Below are 21077 nucleotides of genomic sequence, written 5' to 3' on the forward strand. Positions count from 1 at the left end.
GTGTCCTTGGCGGATTCCTGATACTGTCAGATTTCATTAAAACCAAGTTCCAGTGAAATAGCGTCTGCTGCGTTGTGCTTGCGTTCAGAAAAATTTGTCAGTTTGTGTCAAAGTGTTGTTAATTGGTATGATGGGGTATTTTTCTCTGATTCACAGAAGCAAATGCAAGCCAGAGACTGCCTGACGGAATCCTTCCGGAAGACAGAAAAGGCCATCGTACAACTCCAGGGCTTTATCTCACGCTTCCAAGTTTAACAGTAACCCCCCTTCAGTACTGCAGTGGAATGCTCCTGCACTGAGCTTTTGCTTACCCTCATAATCTACCCTCCCTCTGTACTGCGATGGAATGTCCCTATGCTGCACAGCACCCCATTTGTGGAATCTACCACTGACCATTCCAGGTATATCCTAAAAGGTTAGCTTCAATAACTTCGGCAATATTGTCACAATATTATGCATTTCCCCAAGACAGAAATGAAGGTGCCTGCATTTTGTAATTTTCAACCCTACTGTTGTTTCTTGTGTTGCCTATTATGTTGATCTTATCTGGACTGAACAGCATTTTTGCCACTACCCCCAGAACTGGAATGGAATATTCCTTGAGCATTTGTACTTTAGGAGGCTTATTTCACCGCACCCACAGCTTATTTGTTTGCTAGTCAATTTAATTTTCCTGGAGCATTTAGTTTTAGGTGCGTTATCTTTATCCACTTTTTGCCTTGAACAAATTGATGTGCAAAATACCAATCTGCCAAAAGTTGCACATTTTGAGATATTTAACTTAAGATAAAGCATCCCTATTCAATACACACACCGTTTTTGTATGATCAGGCTTGCCACTGGGAGTTTGACAAGAATGAGGAAATTCCAGGCTTTTACAAGACTTTGTACAGTGTCTATTCAATTTATAACGGCATGAGTGTGCAGTGAAAACTGAGGCAATCAGTGGATTGAGCGGAGGGCAAGTTGCATTCCTGTATAACCCATTTTCTCTTGCATACTTCCCGGCAACAGGAAATCTTTTTGTAATTCCCAATTTCTTTTGGCAGGGGGACACTTCACATATTTTGCCATGGCCCAAAAAACATGAAAAAACCACCAAAGGAAAAAAAACAAAAAAAAAAACCCAGAACACAAATGTGAAGCTGTAGTGAAAACAACAGTTAGGCCCATACACCTGTACCGTCTAAATAATTATACACCTGACATATTCAGTAAGGAAACATTCAAATTTGCTTTTTTTTTTTAGTGTCATGATAATATGTTGATGAATAAAAATTGGGTCAATATTTTCTTTTAAAGTGTTATACACACGCTTGCCTTTTGAATTTGTGGTTGGGAGAGAACAAGTTTTTTCCTAACATTCATTGAGCATTTGAGAGCTTTTGCAAAAACAGATGTTTGTCATGTTCATTAATACTTGAGGGCCAGTTTGGCTGCTTTTCCATCAATAAATGAAGGATTAGCTCCATGCATATTTTTAAAAACAGAAAAATAATGAGATAGTGGGCAACCCAAATGTACCTGTTTTGATATTGTATTTTGTGAAATTTCTCCAAATGATTTCCTATGCAAAATTGAGACTTCAGTTCCTTACTGTTTCATTTCAAGCAATATCTTGTTTGCCCTTGCCTTGAAAGGAAAAAAAGGGACCAAAATCTATTGAATACCGAAAAATATACCATATGGTGATAGTGCCAGTATTAACCATGATAAAATATGCCCAAAAAATCAGTAGCATGGTAATGAAAACTCTTACCATGCAGATGTCCAAGTACAAGAAGTTTTTTGGCCTCCCTCCACTTTGTCATAATGGAGCCTCGTTCCCAGTCCACAAGAACAGATTGTTTTGAAAATGCCTGTAACTTATTTATTGCTTCATTGAAATTTTCTGAAATGTTTGTTGTATTATAATTTTTATGTGAAGCTGTTTGATCACTTTCTAGTTTTGAATTTAATTTTTAGTCTCACGTTTTTGCCCTCTGGTACATTTGTTTTGTGATTGGTTTTTCTCATTTTTAATAATGAAGCGTTTTTATTGTTCACAGTTTACAGCCAACTAAATTTCAGAAGAATGTTGCGTCAAACTCTCAACCACAGAATCTCACAGAATTCATGCCAACCTGTCAGAGCCATTCCGTATGTTTGAAAGACTATTGCAGACTCCTTTCCAAAGTAAACAGTCACCTTATAAACCCGGGGAATCGGCAATGATTACAAAATCACACAGGTGCATGTACAAACATGCACCTGTTCTGCAGTTGGGAAAGGGGGGGGGGCTACACACCTGTTGAACAAGGTGGGGTCATGGGGAAATAGGACAAGTCTACAAGATAAACTGTCCTCTCAAGGAGGCGCTGGCCAGGCCGGGGTGCAAACATCAGCATCCAAACCTTTCAGTCTCTTGCACTTCCAATCTTGCCATTTTCTGTTTATAAAGCTTGTACTTTTACCCCCAGTTAACCTCTCTTCCAAACAATGTGCTCATTATTAACATACATACATGTACATGCCCCTCTCCCATATGCAGCAAGGTATGAGACGGAGAGAACCCCCCCCCTCTGCTTTGTGTTGGTCATTGTCTCGCAGGAATCTGGGGAATTCCTTTCAGACATCTGGGGGGGATGTGTTAAGTAACAATAGTCTGGAATGTGTATAGGGATTGGACATGTTGGGGGGGTACCCCTCGGTCTCATTTCTTGCTGGGTATACCCTCTCCAGGGACAGCTTCTGTTGACTGGGTTGCTTCAGCCAGTATCTTTTTTAGTGAGGTGTTTCAGGAGTGCATGGGTTTAGCATTGGTGCCTTTCATCAAAGTTCTTGTCACCTTAAGGTCTTTTGGTGGAAATGTGAGGGCATTTAAATCTCAAGCTCTAAGTTTGTTGGGGGCTTTTATTTGTGTTTTGCAAATATTTGTATTTAGTACATAAGGAGATGTGCGAGTGATAAAGAAATATTTTAATTTATTATACAGAGTATTGTTAGGGTGTGGTAATGCCTTATGCGTTCACACTAGTTGGATGCGCAACTTTCAGAAGGTACGGATAGTTGTACAAATGGTGGACAATTTGTATAAAGGATATGTAAATGCAGCAATGACGATTTGGTGTTTTATTTAGAGCAGATTTTATGCGCAGCATCATTCAAAGGCTGAGCAGTTTTTGTTTCTTTGTTTTTTTTTTTTTTTTGCTTTGGTACTTCCGTGATGGAGATCCAAGATTATGGAGAGAGGTGGCCAGTTTACGTCGGATTTTGAAAGTTGCCAGGGGCGGGGTTTTTCCTGCAAATTTTTTGAAATTGCACTCTAGTTATGACACAACCAAGCATGACGCATTAATGTGTCAAACACGGAAATGAAAAAAAAAAGTCTTAAACGAGTGTACACGAGTGAACACTTCACGTCCTCAGTGGAACACTTCACGTCCTCAGTGGAACACTTCACGTCCTCAGTGTGTTTACACTTCATCCGGCGTCAACTGGTCATTGGCACCAGTGGCATGTTTTGTGTACAGGATTGAAACTTGAAATATCAAGATAACTGTGAATGAAGGGTTAATATGCCCTAATTGGTTGGCTCCGGCTGACGACACCTGTGTCTATTCAGCAATACAAATGTAGCCACTAGTTGGCAACTTCCATAGATGCATGCATTATTTCTAGCTGCAGACAACCAATTCACACAGGGCTAAATAGTGGTTGAACCCTGGAGACTCGAACCTGGCAAAATCCGGTAAAAACTATGTTTGAGTTTGATGGATTTTGGATGTGCTGGTGATTAGAGCTCGCGGAAGAGTATTTTGACCGGTGCATTTTAGACATAAAAAAAAGCTGGGCAGTTTCCAGTTTTCCATTCTTAAAATACTGTGGGCAGAGGGTTTCATTTTAAGGCCAACGAGATAATCCGTTTTAAAACAGAAAAGATTATTGAAAATTACATTGTACAGGACTTGTAGTTGGCGACAAACCAAAGGTTTAAAGCAAAGATGTTGAAATTTGCAAGATTGTAAAATTGTAGAGCTTGCTGATTGGTGTGGCGGTTGTATTTGGGGAACAAGCTCTGTTGGTTAGCAATTACAAAATGGGATTCCAGAGCGGTTATGAGGTATTTTATCAAAATCAGTCAATTGATAGAGATGCGTCTCAAACACTGCTTGGTTACGTTGAGTGAGTGTGAGAGAACATACTCAATCTGCAGAGAGGAGGTTTGTGTGAGTTGGTGTGGTGCTGATTTTTACAGTAGTAGTAATTGGGACTGATCTGTGACAGTCTTAGTGGTCTGTGATTGTTGCAGTAAGTCTGGGCTGCCACCATCACAGGCCGCATCTTGAATTGTGCGTCTAGGGCTAGGTCTTCCCCAATGCCACACACATGGCACTGTGCTGACAGAAGACACAGCCACTGCGCCAGAAGCAGTCGCCACATTCAGTGATTATGATCTGTGAGTGTGGAGTACGTGTGGTGTAAAGTGGTGAGCAAGTTCATCTTTGATCTGTGACCAAGTTCACACGGCTGATGCGTGGATTTCTTCCTCCTCTCCATTGATTTCTGTCGTAGTTTATGATTAAAACACCTGTAAAAACGAGTTGTGTAAATAAATCTTAGACTGATGAACAAACGGTGCTTGTCTCCACTGTCTGACGGTTTTGTTCCAACTTGAAAACTGACACACATGTTGCCGAAATGGACAGGTCACCAGTCTCGAATAAGCATGTCATTAAATGTTCACGCACAAGTGATCGTTTATTTGTAGAGCTGAAGAAAGCCACAGCTTGTCTGATCTGCATCAGTCAAACTACTTGTTGGATCTACCGATATTTCCATATTTATTTATTTTTTTGAATGAAATTTAAAGTTCGACTACATGTTATTACTCAATTGACAGTCGTCGTGGCGGATTTGCAGCAAGGAAATTCACTTCTGGTTCTAGAAGATCTCAAAAGTCAGTATACTTGTATCATAGCATTGCACTGGCCTTAAACAGGCGGGGAAAAAATCAAGTTGCTTTGAAATTGCTGGCAAAACACTGCCCACTTTTTGTAATAGAAAAAAGTACAAACTGCTACATACGTTGATTTTTATATCAAGACTCTGTTTCTGTAAAGTAATGCAAAATATATAGATAGTTGCTCTTGAAATATAGCTAGCAAACAAGGTGTCTACCATGAAAATATGGCTATCAAGTGTCACAGTGCAACAAGATTAACTTACAAAAAACCTCGGAAAGTTTTGTGTCTGTAGTCTCTAAATTTTGTGCACAATTCATGATCAATGACCCAGTTTAATGGGTATGCAAAAATACTGGAGGTAAAATCCTTTCCTGGACACATGGCACCAAGCCACAGGAAGCAAACTAACTATCAATGTTATATCGTTCCTCAACAGATGTTACAGGAATTACCTCATCCTTCACAGAAAACCTTCCTCCAAGGACGGCATGACGGTCAACTCGCGCCCAAAACTGGATAAACAAAGAAAAGTGACGACAGTGAATTGAAACAAGTAGCTTCGTGCTCGTACAGTGTTTTCAGAAAAAGGATGCTCATAGTTTGAAAGTTGACAAACTATGATGGCAGGTCTTTGGTTTCAGAAGCTCGTTTAGATAGATTTGGCTGCTGCACTTACGTCTTGAAACCCTCCTTGATCTCATCCAGTTTGGACGGCTGGCAGCAGACAGCGCAACGAGACTTGCCGCTGTCAAAGAGTGGCTGCATGTACTTCTCTCCCACTCGCATCAAGTCCTCCACCGTCACCATGGTGATATGCGACAAAAGATTCCTGGAGGTATCAAGAAATAATTTGGGAGTCTGTCAGGGTGGTTGACTCCATGAGGAACGCGAGAAAGGTGATTGAGACGGAATGAAGGGCGTCTTATCCAAACATGTATTCTGACGAGCAGCTGTATGGTTAGAGAAGCAGGTGCAGGTGGTTGCAGGTGGAAGAGCTGTGTTAATTGGCAAGTTAAAAAAAAGGAGAAACAGAGCGAGGACATCTAAAAATGAGCGAGGACATCTAAAAATGAGCGAGGACATCTAAAAATGAGCGAGGACATCTAAAAATGAGCGAGGACATCTAAAAATGAAGTTCCACACTACTTCGTATGTAGATTGTGAACTGCCAAATAACCATTTATTGCTGGATGCAGGGGAAAAAGCTACAGCAAAATATCTTGCTCATGGACACCGAGTACAATCATCCCAATGCTGGATTTCAACAAGGGGGCCTCGGGTTCAAACCTAGTATGTTCTCTGTAAAATGCTGGGAAGAAATCTAACAGAGCTCAACAAAATTGTTTCGTGGAGCAGTCAATCTTCACCAATCTTTGCCTGACCTGTTGTAGTTCTGGTCTGTTTCCCTGAAGTAGCTCAGCAAAGACTCGTGCGAAGTGGAGGCCACTGTCTCCTCTCTCTCTATCACTTCGTACAGGACGCTGCTGATGGCCGTCTCTAGCTGGACGGGGTCAAAGGTCGTTTGGCCACTCAAGTAACCCTCCTGCAATAGGTATGAGCACCCAGGGGGCTGATTTGGATTTCATGGAGATGCAAATAACTGCTAAAGCATGGTGCACTTGGCTTAGCAGAGGCAGGTTACCAGTGAAGTAGCCGTTTGATGTGCATAACTTGTAACTGGTTCCCAGCTGATTACTGTTAACACCTAAACTTGATAAGCAACTTGTCTATTCAAATATTAGCTACACAATATGCTCCGAGCGGGAAAAAAAGGGCCTGTTTTCTGTTTCTCAGGCATTGGCGCGCGATTAGGTGCGCAAGTAATATACGCATTAGACGCGGAGCACACTGAGTACGCGTAACTAATGTATTCCGGCATGTATGGTCTTTGCGTACACCCAGAACGCATGTAAGAACCCGCTTGTAAACACCTGTCTTACTTTTCACCGATTGGGGGTGCACTTCAGCTCGGGGCAGATAAAAATTGGACAGTGGACTCCAACAAGGTAATTTATGTGACCTCATAACAAATTAATTTTTTTTAAGGGGGGGGGAACATGAATCTCCTGATGGCTGCTGCTGAAGTCGTAATTATCTCAGGTACAACAGGCACCGGTAAGATAATGAAGGTTGTGGAGTTACTTACAACAATCTCCAAAGCTTGCTTGTAGGCATTGACCACGTGGGTGCACTTGAAGAGCTGGAAGTACAGCAGGCCTTCCTCTGGACGGCAGTACATGCGATAGTGGTAGGCCAAGCCCAGACCACGGATCTGCTTCCACATCGGACCCTGACGGGAAAACGGAGTTAAAACGGGAATAAGTTCCACGCAGGACTCCACAAAACGGAGTCAAAACGATACTTCTTATATGGGACCCTACCAGTGACAAGAGGAAATCGTTTATTCAGAGGACTTAGCGAGGAGTCGTCGAAATGGAATCAATTTAATGTGGTAACTAGAGGCAGTATGCCCGGCAAAGAGCAAGCCAACTTCAGAGGTTGAAGATTTAGGCCGTTGAAATATTTCAGGTTTACAACTTTCTTTACATTGTAATTTGGACACCTGTTCTGTCCAGTTTGGAACTTCCTGCACTGCTCCAAACCCACGCAGTGATCTATGGTTTTCGAAACTCACCAATGGTCACGTTGCTACTGCCAGAATGAACACTCCCGACCAACATGGTAGCATTCAGTCTGCGAGGGGTAGCTTCTGCTCAAAGCCAATATACTGCCATCCACACTGGCTTCCACCCTCCATACGCAAAGCATTTATCACACCTACCTCGAGAGCACACAGGCACTCCATGTACACCATGAGGGCGGGGAGGTCCGGATCGCTGAAACTGCTGACACAAGGCACTGTCTGGATCAGAAAGGCAGATTCCACTGAGCCCACGCCCACAATGGTACCCAGAGGGGCATCGGAGGAGGCTGGGCACAGGAGCTGGCTGGCAAACTTGCCCAACTTGTCACTGTGCAGTAGCCAAACAAAACGCCATAAAAAGATGGATCAAGTCAGGTACATACATGTGCATGCAAACTACAAAAGAAATTGACAGTAAATTTATGGCAAATCATAATGAAAAACAAAAATACCACCTAGTGACGTAATGAGAGAACTTGAATATATATTAAAGTTGGCTGGCAAACTTCAAAGACTCATCTGCCTTAAACAAGCAAGTCCTTCCGCAACTCCTTTGGCATTGAGCAGATGAGACAACCGCCACACTTTTCATGTCTGCTCCTACCAATGCATACCATTTGCTTTGGGCCTTGATGTTCTTCCCGACAAAGTGTTGTTGCCATGGCAACTGAACATCCCCGGCTTCCTTCAGTTTCTTCATGTCGGCGGCCATGTGGATGCGGAGGTTGTCGGGCGAGGTCAAGACCTCACGCAGACTCTTCATGTCCTCGATGACCTAAGACGACAGAAATCAGCATATAAACTTTCAGTGTGACTCCGTCACCTCATGTCCTCAGATGTCCCACTGTGACGATTTCTCTTTCAATCACAATGTTCATGAGTGCTACCACGCTATTTCTACAGGTAGTAAACTACTAAACACAATGAGTGTATCATTTCATTGCGATAAGAAAGATCACCTACCGACATGGGATCCTTGTCCAGTGTTTCCACCACACTGGAAAGGAATTTCTGCTGCCGCATCATGCTCGTAATATGGAAATTACTCTCTGCAAAGAAAGGAAGGAAACCACTTCTGCCTGTTAAAGGGTTTCCTAGAATCTGGGCGAAGCAATATTTTCATGTTTCATAACATTCAGCTGAGACTGCACGTATATATGTGAGATCGGAGGCAACGGCAGAGATTCCATGATGCCTCTCAAAACTCTCTTACCTTTGACGTAATTCAGTTCCCTAAGGGCTGCCACGGCAACAGTCCGGCCGTCTCGTTTTAGTCGAGCGACGTCATTGGTCATCTTGTTGGCCACAATCTTCAGCCGATCGGCCACAAATTGCGTCTGGTACAGCAATTCCTGAAGCCACTGCACCCCCTTAGTGTATTTTTCCACCTCGACCTGCGATCCAATCAGAGAGACGAGTTATAGTTCTTAACGACTTGCCTCTGGGATGCAGGTACCGGAGATATTGGCTTTATATGCTTGGCTGCGGTGCCCGAAATTGGCCTTGTAACAAAAGACCGTACTCGGAACAAAAGACCAGGCTGCTGGGATTTGCCATCATTTTGCTGTTGACATTAGTGGAGGTAATCTGTCTCTTGTTTTGCCAGTGGATAATCAGCGGGACAAAAGCGTTCCAGCGCTCTGGGGATGAGCGATACAGTACTGCTGCACGCTAATACGGCCGCATTTCAAAAGACACCCCTGGCATCCAGCAATGCACTGGGCCAATTTTGGGAACACAGGAAATTACTCAACACCGCACAATCTCAGCTCTCTTAACTAGGCGGCAGGCCTGGCTGAAATACTCGGGCATCAATGGAAGTTGCCTGTCAGATTAGAGTCTCCACCAGACAGTCACTCTTAAGGGTGTAAACATCTGGTAAATGAAGTTATGAATTTTGAAGGATTTTGAAAACGGAAAATATTGAAAATCCCCTGGGAACTCATCCCGCACACGCAGATTCCACCTGGCAGGAACTGGTTAAGCCAGTTGAGACACACTGAATAATAGCTATGACACATGACGAATCCCAATAAACTTTATGCAGTTGGAAAAATAGATTTCAAAGAACTCTCAGGAGATCACACAGGCTTGTATGTTATTTCCAAGCACAGCCAAATCATTCAGACACTGTCTTACCTTAACTTCAATGAGAGCCAACTGTGAGAACTGTCCACAGCAGAATCTGGCACCCTTGAAGCCTAGACTTGACTCAGTGGAGAGGGTGTCAGCGGCTAACTGTGTTACGACATCCTCATAAGGTATCAGAACTACAGTCAAAACAAAGTGAACACACGACTTACTCACTGTTTAACAAGCCATACAATAAGTGGCCATGCACATGTGAGAAATACATATCGCGGGGTAGAAAGTCATTTGTACATTTGTAACTGTTGTTTGCCACACTGTTTCTAAAATGAAATGTGGCCTTTTTAATCAAAAGCATACATGGTTGATATGAAATACATCACTCTACATTTTCCATGATGTTTTCGACAACCTGCTTCAAAACATTGCATGGGCTCCTACCTCCATCCCGCATTACTGGTGACTCAAAGATGATTTCCATGAACAGTGGTAGATAGGGCTTCAGGTCGGCAGGAACAGAAGAGGTGTCCAGCAAAACGGAGAACTAAAATGAAAACAGAAAGGGAAATCCATCCAAAACATTTCTACCCCTGACGTTTACCGACCAACAGCATCTATGAAATAAATTTCTTCAGATTTAATTTTGTTCTTGGTAATATTAAAAAATTTTAATTGGAAACAGTCAACTGATCTCAAAGTCTTAGTTTGAAGTTGAAATCAAACTGACTTACTAGCACAAAGTTGGTGTGGACGTCATCCAGCTGAAACGTGAAAGGGATCTGCTTCAGGTCCATCACCTCTGCTCCACCAGCCTCCTGGTTGCCAAGGAGGTTGCTATGACGATTGATTGGATGGAAATGGATGGAATCAGTGCCAGGAACCGGGAAGGAGCTGATCATGTTCACCGGAGGCTCCGTCTGCAGAGTAAGAAAACGAAAAGAAAAGATGGCAAACGAGTCACTTCTTCAACTGTTACTTTCTGCAGTAACCCTACTATCTGTAAGTTGTTAGCAATTCTGATTTCAGCTGATGTTGGTTGCAGAGTACAGGATTTTTACACTCTGCAAGTGTCGGTCTGGCGCGCATGCGCAGTGAAATGAATTTTCATCGATGCATTTGACCCACTATGCTCAAAATATGCATCAGTAGGTTCTCTACCTGTCCTGAGACGCATTGCGCATCTGCGCATGTCCTGTTCTTCAACAACACATTTGAACTCACGTTGGACTTGACTTCCAAAGTATCGAGGTAAAGTGTCAAAAGTAAGATGACATAATCATAGGGACAGTATACGCCACTTAGAGAAGTAATCAGACGTGATATCCACAGATGTATAATGCTCGTCTAATGCGCAAACCTTTTCAGGGAGATTTTGGAGTTTCAACAACTGAATAAATAGTGCTCCAATCATCAGTGGAATCTTCCTGTCTGTTTGTGAAATTGTTGACCAGCCCGATCAACTTTGTCCAAGTGTTAGCAGTGGCTGGCATGAATGCGCACGCCTATTGGAAGTGGCTGCAACATGTCTGGCTGCCTTAGGCTACCTCGTTGTCTTCTGTCGCCTTCAGGACGACATCCGCCGCCTTCTTCAGCCCCGCCTCCCCCAGCTCCTCTTGTTGCTTAGCAATGCGCTGTTTTTCCTCCTCCATCATGGATTCGGCTAGTTTCTGGCTGGGCTCTCCCAGAATCTGGAGAAACAGGAAGACAAAAAATACAGACAGTCTGACGACTTTGTTGACTCGAGTTTTGAAGAAAATCACAATGAAACTAAGACTGGATCTTTTTTTCTTGCTTAGCAGGATACTGGCCGAGAACCAGTCTTATGCACAGAAGCATATGAGAAACATTTTGGCCAGCGACTACTTTTTTTTTACCGTGACAGATTTAGCCGAGATGAAGTAGCGTTTCAGAAGTTCCTTCCAGAAGCTGTCTGATTCCTTGACTTGTTTCTTGTAGTTCTCAACTTGATTCAAGCGCTGCTCCAGCTTCAACAGGTGAAACATTATTCATGGTTACTGCAAGGTAAAGCTACTAAAATGACGAGTACATTACACCCTTGTAAATTTGTGAATGAGACGTATAAGTAATTGATATCTCAATTCCCCACTGCTGCATTTGTAACTGGGCCTGATTCTCAATTGGTACCTCATCCATGGTGTCGCAGTAGAGGAAGTCCCCAATGCCCATGAAGGCGAAGGTGTCATGAGGTCTCTCCTCCATGTGGTTGAGGCATTCCAAGATGCGGCGATGCAGAACGCTAGCCATTCGCTCCATGTCCACGGCCTCTTTACCCGATGCCATGCCCTCCAGGGTGGCAAAAAGTCTGTTGAAATGGGGAGAAGATTCTAAAATGTTGTCACAGCTTTCCACTTCTTATTTCTAAGTTAGCATTTAGTTCAGGTTTATTTTTGCATCCCCCAAGAAGCAATAGTCTCCTCTCGAGCAAAGAATGTGAATTGAGGATGGTAATTTCTCTTTGAAGACGAAACACTCCATAAAATATTACATCCCAGCATCCTAGTAACGATCAGGTCAAAGTTAAACCTGAATCCAAGTTATCATGCTGGTTGTAGTCAAACCACTGTCTTAATAGCTGGACTGAGAGATACGTGCCCATCTGTACCTGACGAGCAGACCCAGCTCTGTCAATTTCATTCAGCTGTTTTTTAATTTCCACAGTTCACTTTTTCTTCTTCCAGAATTTGGCTTTAGACATTTCTGAGGATATTTCCTAAAGTGAGGTGGTAATTACCTGTCCTTGATGTCTGACAGTTTGTCTTTAGGAACGTTGTCAAACTTGATGTACACACAAGATTCAGATGCTTCGATGACAGAGTACCGAACCTAGGAAAAAAACCAAAGAATGATTGGCTTCAGTCATGAAAGCCTCGTAATTCAGCATTCATTTTAGTCCATACACAACTGGAAACTGCTTAGTCTTTCACAAAATGTGTCGTTATAAATCTCACACATACTGAGCCAGTTTAGTGGGAAGTAAAGGACCCTTGGACTTGCAATAAAACGGTGAAAGGTTCGAAACCAACTATGTGGCATGCTGTACATTAAAGCAGGCCTCTTCACACCACCCTGCCCGTTACCTGGTTACCCAGAAATATAGATATCTTCTGGAGGTATGGGCATAAGCATAGGGTTACCCTCGGAGAACTAGCGCAATCATGTCAGGAAGGGTGGAAACACTTGAAGCTGTTTCTTGACAAGGGCATTGGAGGTAATCCTCTGCTTAACTGGCTGACAGCGTTGAATTTGAGTCCATCACAAGTCCCTTTAAGACTGAATGACTTGTGATTGACTTAAGCCAATTGACAAGCCAATTGACATCCTAATTCAAAGGAGCTGTGACAGAGACATTCTTCTGTCATTGTTTACCCTGTTACTTATGACCAGCCTTGAGGAGGGACTTGTGACTGGCCTTGTGCAGGGACCAGTGACTGGCCTTGTGGAGGGACTTGTGACTGGCCTTGTGCAGGGACCAGTGACTGGCCTTGTGCAGGGGCTTGTGACTGGCCCTGTGAAGGGACTTGGGATGGACTCGAATACAACACTGCTGGCTGACTGCCTACCTTGCTGCAGAAAGGATTTTCAATCTCTACAAAGTCCCGCTGCAGGGGCGCAACTGAGGTGTCAGTCAAGTATTCCATCAGCACCTGTAAAGCAGCCATGGCGTACAGGTCCTGTGCAATCACACAAAAGGTAGTCACACAGTCTTAGATGGGTTAGTGTCTCAAAGGGTATCTCAACATGCAAAACTCAGGTTCTTCTGCAATGGTCCAAAACATCTCGAGTTCTACAGCCTCTCTCTGACTTCCCTGGTAGTTTGCAACTCTGCACCTGAACCTGACACAAGAAATTCTGCTATGACAGGGTACCGACCGAATGTGACTCTAGTAAGGGGACACTTGCCTTGGCTTTTGGTGCCCGCCACGCCATATACACCATACCGTTGGCTTCATCATCTGACGGGAAAGGCATAGTCTGAACGACGCTCTCCGTCAGAGGTGGAACTGGGGTCTGCCAGGGGCGCACATAGGGGGACAACGCACCCTGTGAGAGGGAAAAATATATACAGATTCAATTGTACCTCATTTTGGAAGGTTTCACACACATCTGGCGAGTTGATTTTTTTTCCGATGAAATACTGAAGAGATTTTTTTTCTTCTGACCTTGGCCATGATTTTCTCCTCGAACGGCTCAAGTGCTTTGAACACCTCCTCTGGTGTGACCTGGCCAGTGATGATGAGACACAGATTGTCTGGCCGGTAGAAGTCTTTGTGGTACTGCCTCACCTTGGCGTTGGAGGTGCTGGTCCTCAAGTTGCTCATGATGCCTCCAGTCTCAGACTGGAGAGGGAGAAGAACACAGATGGATCTTAACCTGATACTGCAGTGGCCGCTATTTATGGCCTTTGGTAGCCAAAGTGGATAGTGTCCATGGCCTTGAGTTCATTCAGTCTGCAGTCACAGAGGCCACTGTTTGCTGCCTTCAGTAGCCAAAGGCTACACCACAAGGCCTTGTCTTCACTCACCTTGAAGCCACACTGGCTAATGCTCATGGGCTTTGGTGACCAGTATCCATGACCTTTGGCAGCCACAGTGGCCAGTGTCATGGCCTTTGGCAGCCACAGTGGCCAGTGTTCATGGCCTTTGGCAGCCACAGTGGCCAGTGTTTATGGCCTTTGGCAGCCACAGTGGCCAGTGTCATGGCCTTTGGCAGCCACAGTGGCCAGTGTCATGGCCTTTGGCAGCCACAGTGGCCAGTGTTCATGGCCTTTGGCAGCCACAGTGGCAAATGTCATGGCCTTTGGCAGCCACAGTGGCCAGTGTTCATGGCCTTTGGTAGCCACAGTGGCCAGTGTCATGGCCTTTGGCAGCCACAGTGGCCAGTGTTCATGGCCTTGGGCAGGCACAGTGGCTGGTGCCCACAACGGTATCTTCACTCACCTTATAGCCACAGTGGCCAGGGTACATGGCTCTCAGCATGGCCAGATGTGAGCGACTTTCTCCACTGTTTTCCCTAGCCTGCATCTCGCAATACACAACACCTGCATCTTCGCCCTCTCCATTGACATGATGTACCTCCGTCACATAACCAGCATCCTGCAACACCATGGGGAAAAACCCAAACTCAAGGAGTCATCTCATTCATCAAATTGGAAATTCTGGCTGGCCCTTCATCAACATAATTTAAATAATGGAATGGAAAATCCAAAGACAGTAACACTGGATGGAGTTTTACAGAATTACTATGCTGCCAAAGAACAAATCACAGCTTCAACAATACACAGTTCCAGTTATAAACGTCTCTTTCCTGGTTAGGACCTTCCTTCTGATAGCAACTGTGAAGCCAAGGAATCCTCTAATAATGGCTCGCTAAAACCAGTAAAATGTAACAGCGTCTTTGACTTAGAGAAGAGTGTTTCTACCCAGAATTTCTTCTCACTCTAAAAAGGCAAAAATTGGAATGGCATAGAATCAGTAACAGTTAAATTGGTTAATTGGCGATTTGGTTGCTGTAGGATGTGGTTGAAATAAATAGAAATAAATAAATAAATTTGTGATGAAGAACAACGTAGGGCCTTTTATATAAACACAGTCCCATGTTGAATGTTCTTTTTTCTGTTGGGCTATGTATTGTGGCGAAAAATTGAGTCCAAACTAACAGTGAGTGTTGGGTAGAGAACATGGTCCAAGTAGATTGGCAGTAAGTTGAGAAACCCCTGGCTCCCCGCTGTCATGACAGTGTAGCAAGTGTGGTCGGTGTCCGTCCAGGCATTGGTACCCTGAGCAAGGCACCGGTTAGCGAGCATGTCCAATACACCCTACAGAGGAGAAAACAGGAGATGTTCACTCAGCACTGGCATACATTTGGTATACATTTCCTAATCTGACTGAATTCTACTTAGAACTGCCCCTCAATATAAACAAACAAAAACAGCCAAAAGCTAGACCAAAAGCTGAGCGCGCAGAAAACATGATTTACGTGTACAGGCTCTTCATTTAGTCTGTATACACAGCCAGAAGGAATCAAATTTTGCTGCTAAATTAAACACAAAAGGAGAAATAAAAAATGCAGGTAGGAAAAGGAGTTACCAGGGATTTTTTTTTTACTCTGCCTTAACTCTCCCAAGTGGTAGTTTCCTCAATGGCTCAAGCATGTTTACAACAGCAACTTCGTGCCACCAGTAGGGCCTACCTTGTATGGATATTTCTCGCTTCCAAGGAAAATGAGATGCTCCAGTGTGTGGGGCAAACCATCATCATCATGTGCCTCCGTAGCTGGGAAATATACCAAAGTCAAACCATTTGTTGTGCATCTCATGTCTGTTTACTATAAATGAATTCTCATAAATAATCATGTATAATCCTAGGCCTAAGTAATATTGATATACATGTATACTTTCCCGGTTTTTCAGTCACAAAAATCTTACCTAGACAGAAGAATCCATTCACTAGCGGTCCCTCAACTTGTGCAATGAATACCTGCAACCCTGTGCGGGTGGATCTGTACTTGTTTACGGGCACAACTCCGTTGGAAATAACCGAACACGTCTTCTCGAAGTGGGCTGCCATCTTGCTAGGAGGAAATAGGTGGTAGTGCAGTGCTGCTAGCCCAAAAAAGCCCAATAATCTGCAGAGTAAACACACGGTGTCGGTCCGTTTTGCGCCTAAAAGAGTCACAGAAGGCGCGTAAGTTGACTCGCTACCTTTGCGAGCGCCCTCATGGGTTGAGCCAATAAGCCTAAACTTTCTGATACGGTGTTCACTGAACCGAAAACAGGACAATTTGTTTCAGATAAAAGATAACAATAAAAATTAAGTTAATTTATTAATTGTCTGGTTAATCTCCCAACATTGCCTAATATACACCTCCAGTTAAGTCGATTCCTGAAGAAATCAAACTTCCTGTTAGATTTTTTTCGAGCGAAAAAAGCACCATTTAAGTTAACCAGAACACCGACACCTCTAAAATAGGATAATTGACCGTTCTTAACCAAATTAAAGTCAGTGCTGGTTTTTGCCAATCAACACTGTCAGCTTGTCGAAACTGATCCTTTTTTGTTCTGAGACTTCAAATTTCCTATTATGCTCTAGCCATTTACTTTTGTTCCTTGTTTTTTTTCACAGCTCTGCTTATTTCTTGCGTTAAAAATGGGTTGGATTGAACAATGGCATGACATCATTATTGGTCAAGAGATGATCAACACGACGCGAAAAGTATCTTCAATAATTAAATCTTCCAAAGTAAATTTTTCCGCCCTTGGATAAGCCCTTGTCCGAAAAGGCCTCACGTTGCTAGGGCGACTGCAAGGGTACCGTCCGTTTTACATTATTCTTATTGCATTAATGGGTGCCCCCGAATTAAACTTGTCTGCAGAAATAAGATACCTCAGCTATTTTACATAGGAGAAAAAGACAAAAGAGATATACCGGTAGGCCTACGTAAAGATTGCAAAGGTTAACTACGTTTTGCTGTTTTGACTGCCACTTTATGAATAAAGACAACAGAGGGCGCTTGAATTAACCGGTAGCTGTTAAGCTTGTCAAGCTGGACCATAATTTCAAGAAATTGTTCTGGTTTCATTTAGTAGTTTCAGTCTTGGTTTTGGCTTTCATGATTTAACTGTCGTTCTTGGAAGAGAACATTTACGCCACCAAGAAAATGACTTTCACTTATGTTAATTTGTTTTGGAGAATTCATTAACATTTTCAATGTAGACGTTCATATTATTTGCAGATTTGCCGAGAACAATTCGAGGAATTCAACATGGCGGCCCCTACACGGTATCCACGAAAAATGACACTCGGCATTGTTATCTTGGAAATCTAACCGTACACTTTCCGTTTGTCACCAGTCTGCCAATATGCCTCATTGTAACCGAAAGTGCTGATGTTTTGAGTTGGACAAGAATTTCCCATCACTGTGTCTTCCATGAAGAACGGGCAAACAGGCCTGGGCCTCGACCTATTCCTTGAACTGTTCGAGTGGTTATCACAGGCAACACAAGTTACCGTGCGTGTGGGTCATGCGGTGCGGGGTGTTGTGAAGCTTTGGCCGGGTTGGTCGTGGCGCATAGCGGTGGCTGAACAAAAAACCATTGTTAGCGGTATTGTGTTTACCCATTGTTTGCCAAACAAAGCTGTTGAAAAGGCACATGTTGGAGACAGGTGCAGTAACAGCCGTCCACTTGGAAGCAGGAAATTGCTTGCATCGATAAGCAGATAGGCCTAGGTGAAAAAGGCACATGGTGTTCGGTAAGTCATTTCTCCCTTTTTTTTGTTGTTGTTAAGTTCGGCAGCTTGTTGTGTTTGGATATTGACCGTCAGATTTTAAGAGATCTGTGTGGACTGTTTTGGTTTATCTTAAGGTCAGTGTCTGAATGAAGTACTAAAAACTTGTTTGATGTCTGTTTTAGTTCCTAGTAATCATGTTAATCAGTCGTGTGTATTGTCAGATTGTGTCCAGGGATTTGTCTTTCGAGTGTGTTTTCAGTCGGTGGTGACAAATTTGTTGAATTGATTGTTGGCCATAACAATTGACGTGTACATACATGTTATTTGAAGCTTTTATTTTGCTCAGAGCTAAAATTTATGTTGTAAAACAGTGTTAATCCACTAGTCGTATTCTTTTAACACTATTGACTATATTTTTCCCATAAATTTTCACAGCATTTTTGTGAGCACTGCAAAAGCATAGCAACACTTTTCAATTGTTTCTGGCGTTATGTGCATGTACATGTAGCTGTTTTCGATGCTTCTTATTTTTTTTATCGAGTTTTAAATATTTGGTCAGTAAAATTTAATCTGCTGTAATTTGCTGTACATGTACACGTTTTCTTCTAACACGCCCCCAGTTCTCTACATTGACCTCAATCATTTTTGCGCATTTTGGGGTAAAAAAGTTGCAATCAAGTTTGACACTTGGTTAGGGTGGGTTTAGGGCTGGGTTGAGCAAATGGTAGGAGTAATTGCAGAATACCCTGCCACTCTAAAAAACAGCCCCTGGAATGACTGGTTACAACAAGGTGAAAAAGCCTCGAGACGATTGTGATACTTTGGCCTGTAGTGTACCTGGCTATGAGGTTGATCATGTGGGGCGGCGGGTACTCTGCAAATGTTGTTTGAGGAGGTGGAAGGTTTATATTATTGGAGGCTTTGGGCCAGTGGAGTACTGCATCGTTGATGCATTTGTAATGAAGTTTGTACCACAGCACTACCACGTACGTGTAGACAACCTCTTGGTCAAATTTCATACAATTATGGCGTAATGTGACCTTTGCCAAAAACATTAATTGCAGAGTGTGGCAAGTGCGATTTTGACACTGACAGAAATGTCAGAAGTAAAGGAAAGGAAAATTTAAGCACCGAGAGTGCTGAGGTGAACATACATGTATTCTTCCCCCTGCACACAGCCTCTCCAATAATTGATCCCAAGGAGAGCTTTTGGCAATTTATCGAGCAAGAAATGAGACCAAGGGGTGCCCCCCCCAACATGTCCAATCACTATACACACTCTTGACTACTGTTAACACATCCCCCTTAGATGTCTGAAAAGAATTCCTCACATTCCAGAGAGACAATGACCAACACAAAGCAGGGGGGAAGGGCTCTGTCTCTCTCATATCTTGCTTGGCATGTATGGCACCATTGTACATTACATCGTCTGACTTTTTTTTCTCTCTGAAGAGAATCTATCAAGCCAGTGACATCAGTGTTTGCATTCTCAAACACTTGGTTCCGTTACGAATTTGTATGTACTGTATATTCTGTAATAGTCAAGGATTGATGAGTTATAGAGGCATTTCCTGTGCCCTTGATGAACCTGTCTGTGAAATTAATGGTTAATTATTATCTTTGATGGATTTCTCAGCCTGATCAATAAAGCTGTTCCAATCCTATATTTCCTCCCAAAACAGCAAGTAGCAGGGCTCAGGCTACATGTACGTACATGTACATTAGTATCCCTGTGTATTTCGCATGGTGCACTGACCACGTGCACTTAATTAATAGGCAGACTGCCCCTGTGTACAGGAAGTTGTTGATACTGATCCTAATTTCTGAAATATTTCCCACCAACCTCATATCTGTTTCAGCCTTGGAGCAGGATTTGAGATTTTTAGAGGATTAAATGCAAATTTGGGATACCGTATTTTTGTGCCAATTAAATTGATTCCAGCTTGATTATCTCTATTTCACAGGTGGTTATCGTATTAAGAAAAGACAACCTTACCTGTGACAGTCCCAAATCCTCTGATTTCAATATGATTTTTACATACTCTTGGGGGTCAGGGTTAAATGCTGTTCATATTTTAATAAAACGTTCACTTTCTCTGTCAACACGCCTTTTATTTAACTCCAGAATCAGCCTTTTTATCCTCCGTGGTAAAAACACACGGTCTTGTCACGTTATTAAAAAATGTATGTGGAAGGGAGAAAAAAGAACCTTGTATTTTATTACCCAGGCAAAGTCAGGTTTTCCCCAGTCTTCTTAAGTCAGACAGAATGCAAATTTGTACTAGGCGTATGTATGGATCCAAGCTGTCCAGATTGTGCATTGTGTGCTTGCCCGGGCACTAGTCAAACAATAGATCTCTGATGGGCTCAGCAGATGGTTGTCATGGACGCATTGAGTGGCTGCTATTGTTCAGGCATTTCCTCCCCTCCCAGGGGAAACTCATAAGCTCAAAGGAAGACAGGTGCCTCCCCATTGTGCCATCCCAAGCTGAAATGCAAGCAAACAGACAGGAGGTATGAACCTATTGTCCCTGAGAGAGCTGGGCCATTGTTCTGTGCACAATGGCTTTGATTTAGGTTTTGCTAATTTTTTTTTGGTCATTGGAGTGGACCGGTCCATTCCCAGTAAGTAGGGATGGAGTGATACATGTACATGTTTGTGCTGGTATTGAAAACAAGGTAGGGTGAAAATTATTGCAAACGTGCCATGTCTAAAATTTTCCCTCATTTTGAAAAATGTGTTCGTTGCCTAGGTAAATCTTTCTTTCACAAGTAACTTTCTTTATTGAACAGTTCTGCTTAGAACCATGTCCAGGTTGGTGGTCTTTGTTGATGAAGTCTGGAGGGTGGTAACATTCACAGTACTCATTTGAGGCAAGACATGGGACGGAGAGAACCCCCCCCCCCGCCTTTGTGTTGGTCATTGTTTGATCGGAATCTCAGGAATTCTTTACAGACTTCTAGGGGGATATGTTAGGTAACAATAGTCTACAGTGTGTATAGGGATTGGACAGGTAAGGGGGGCTACCCCTCCGTCCCATATCTTGCCTGGTATAACAGTACTTGTCAGCAGGAGCTGAAATGATTGCTTTGCCGTGAATGGTATTCCTATCACCGTGATGCTTGCTCCTGCGTACTCACTCATGTATT

At 43.1% G+C, this 21077-nt stretch overlaps 1 protein-coding gene across 1 annotated transcript; it reads right to left on the reverse strand.

Annotated features, from left to right (window-relative positions):
- Positions 1–4709: 4709 nt before the first annotated feature.
- Positions 4710–16330, reverse strand: LOC110975055 (uncharacterized protein C05D11.1-like). The gene is made up of 22 exons (XM_022227157.2): positions 16124–16330; positions 15889–15971; positions 15356–15514; positions 14637–14792; positions 13860–14036; positions 13600–13740; positions 13260–13370; positions 12431–12522; positions 11824–12001; positions 11553–11663; positions 11223–11366; positions 10410–10595; positions 10120–10222; positions 9730–9860; positions 8804–8984; positions 8554–8639; positions 8205–8365; positions 7729–7918; positions 7093–7236; positions 6329–6489; positions 5623–5775; positions 4710–5458 (listed from the first exon to the last, which is right to left on the reverse strand). Exons 1-22 carry the CDS (start codon positions 16263–16265, stop codon positions 5407–5409), a joined length of 3042 nt encoding a protein of 1013 aa, XP_022082849.2. The 5' UTR covers positions 16266–16330; the 3' UTR covers positions 4710–5406.
- Between the last annotated feature and the right edge of the window lie 4747 nt (positions 16331–21077).

The sequence above is a fragment of the Acanthaster planci genome, linkage group LG20 (assembly GCF_054643075.1).
Source record: "Acanthaster planci isolate LZ-2023a linkage group LG20, COTS_SCS, whole genome shotgun sequence".
NCBI lineage: Eukaryota > Metazoa > Echinodermata > Asteroidea > Valvatida > Acanthasteridae > Acanthaster > Acanthaster planci.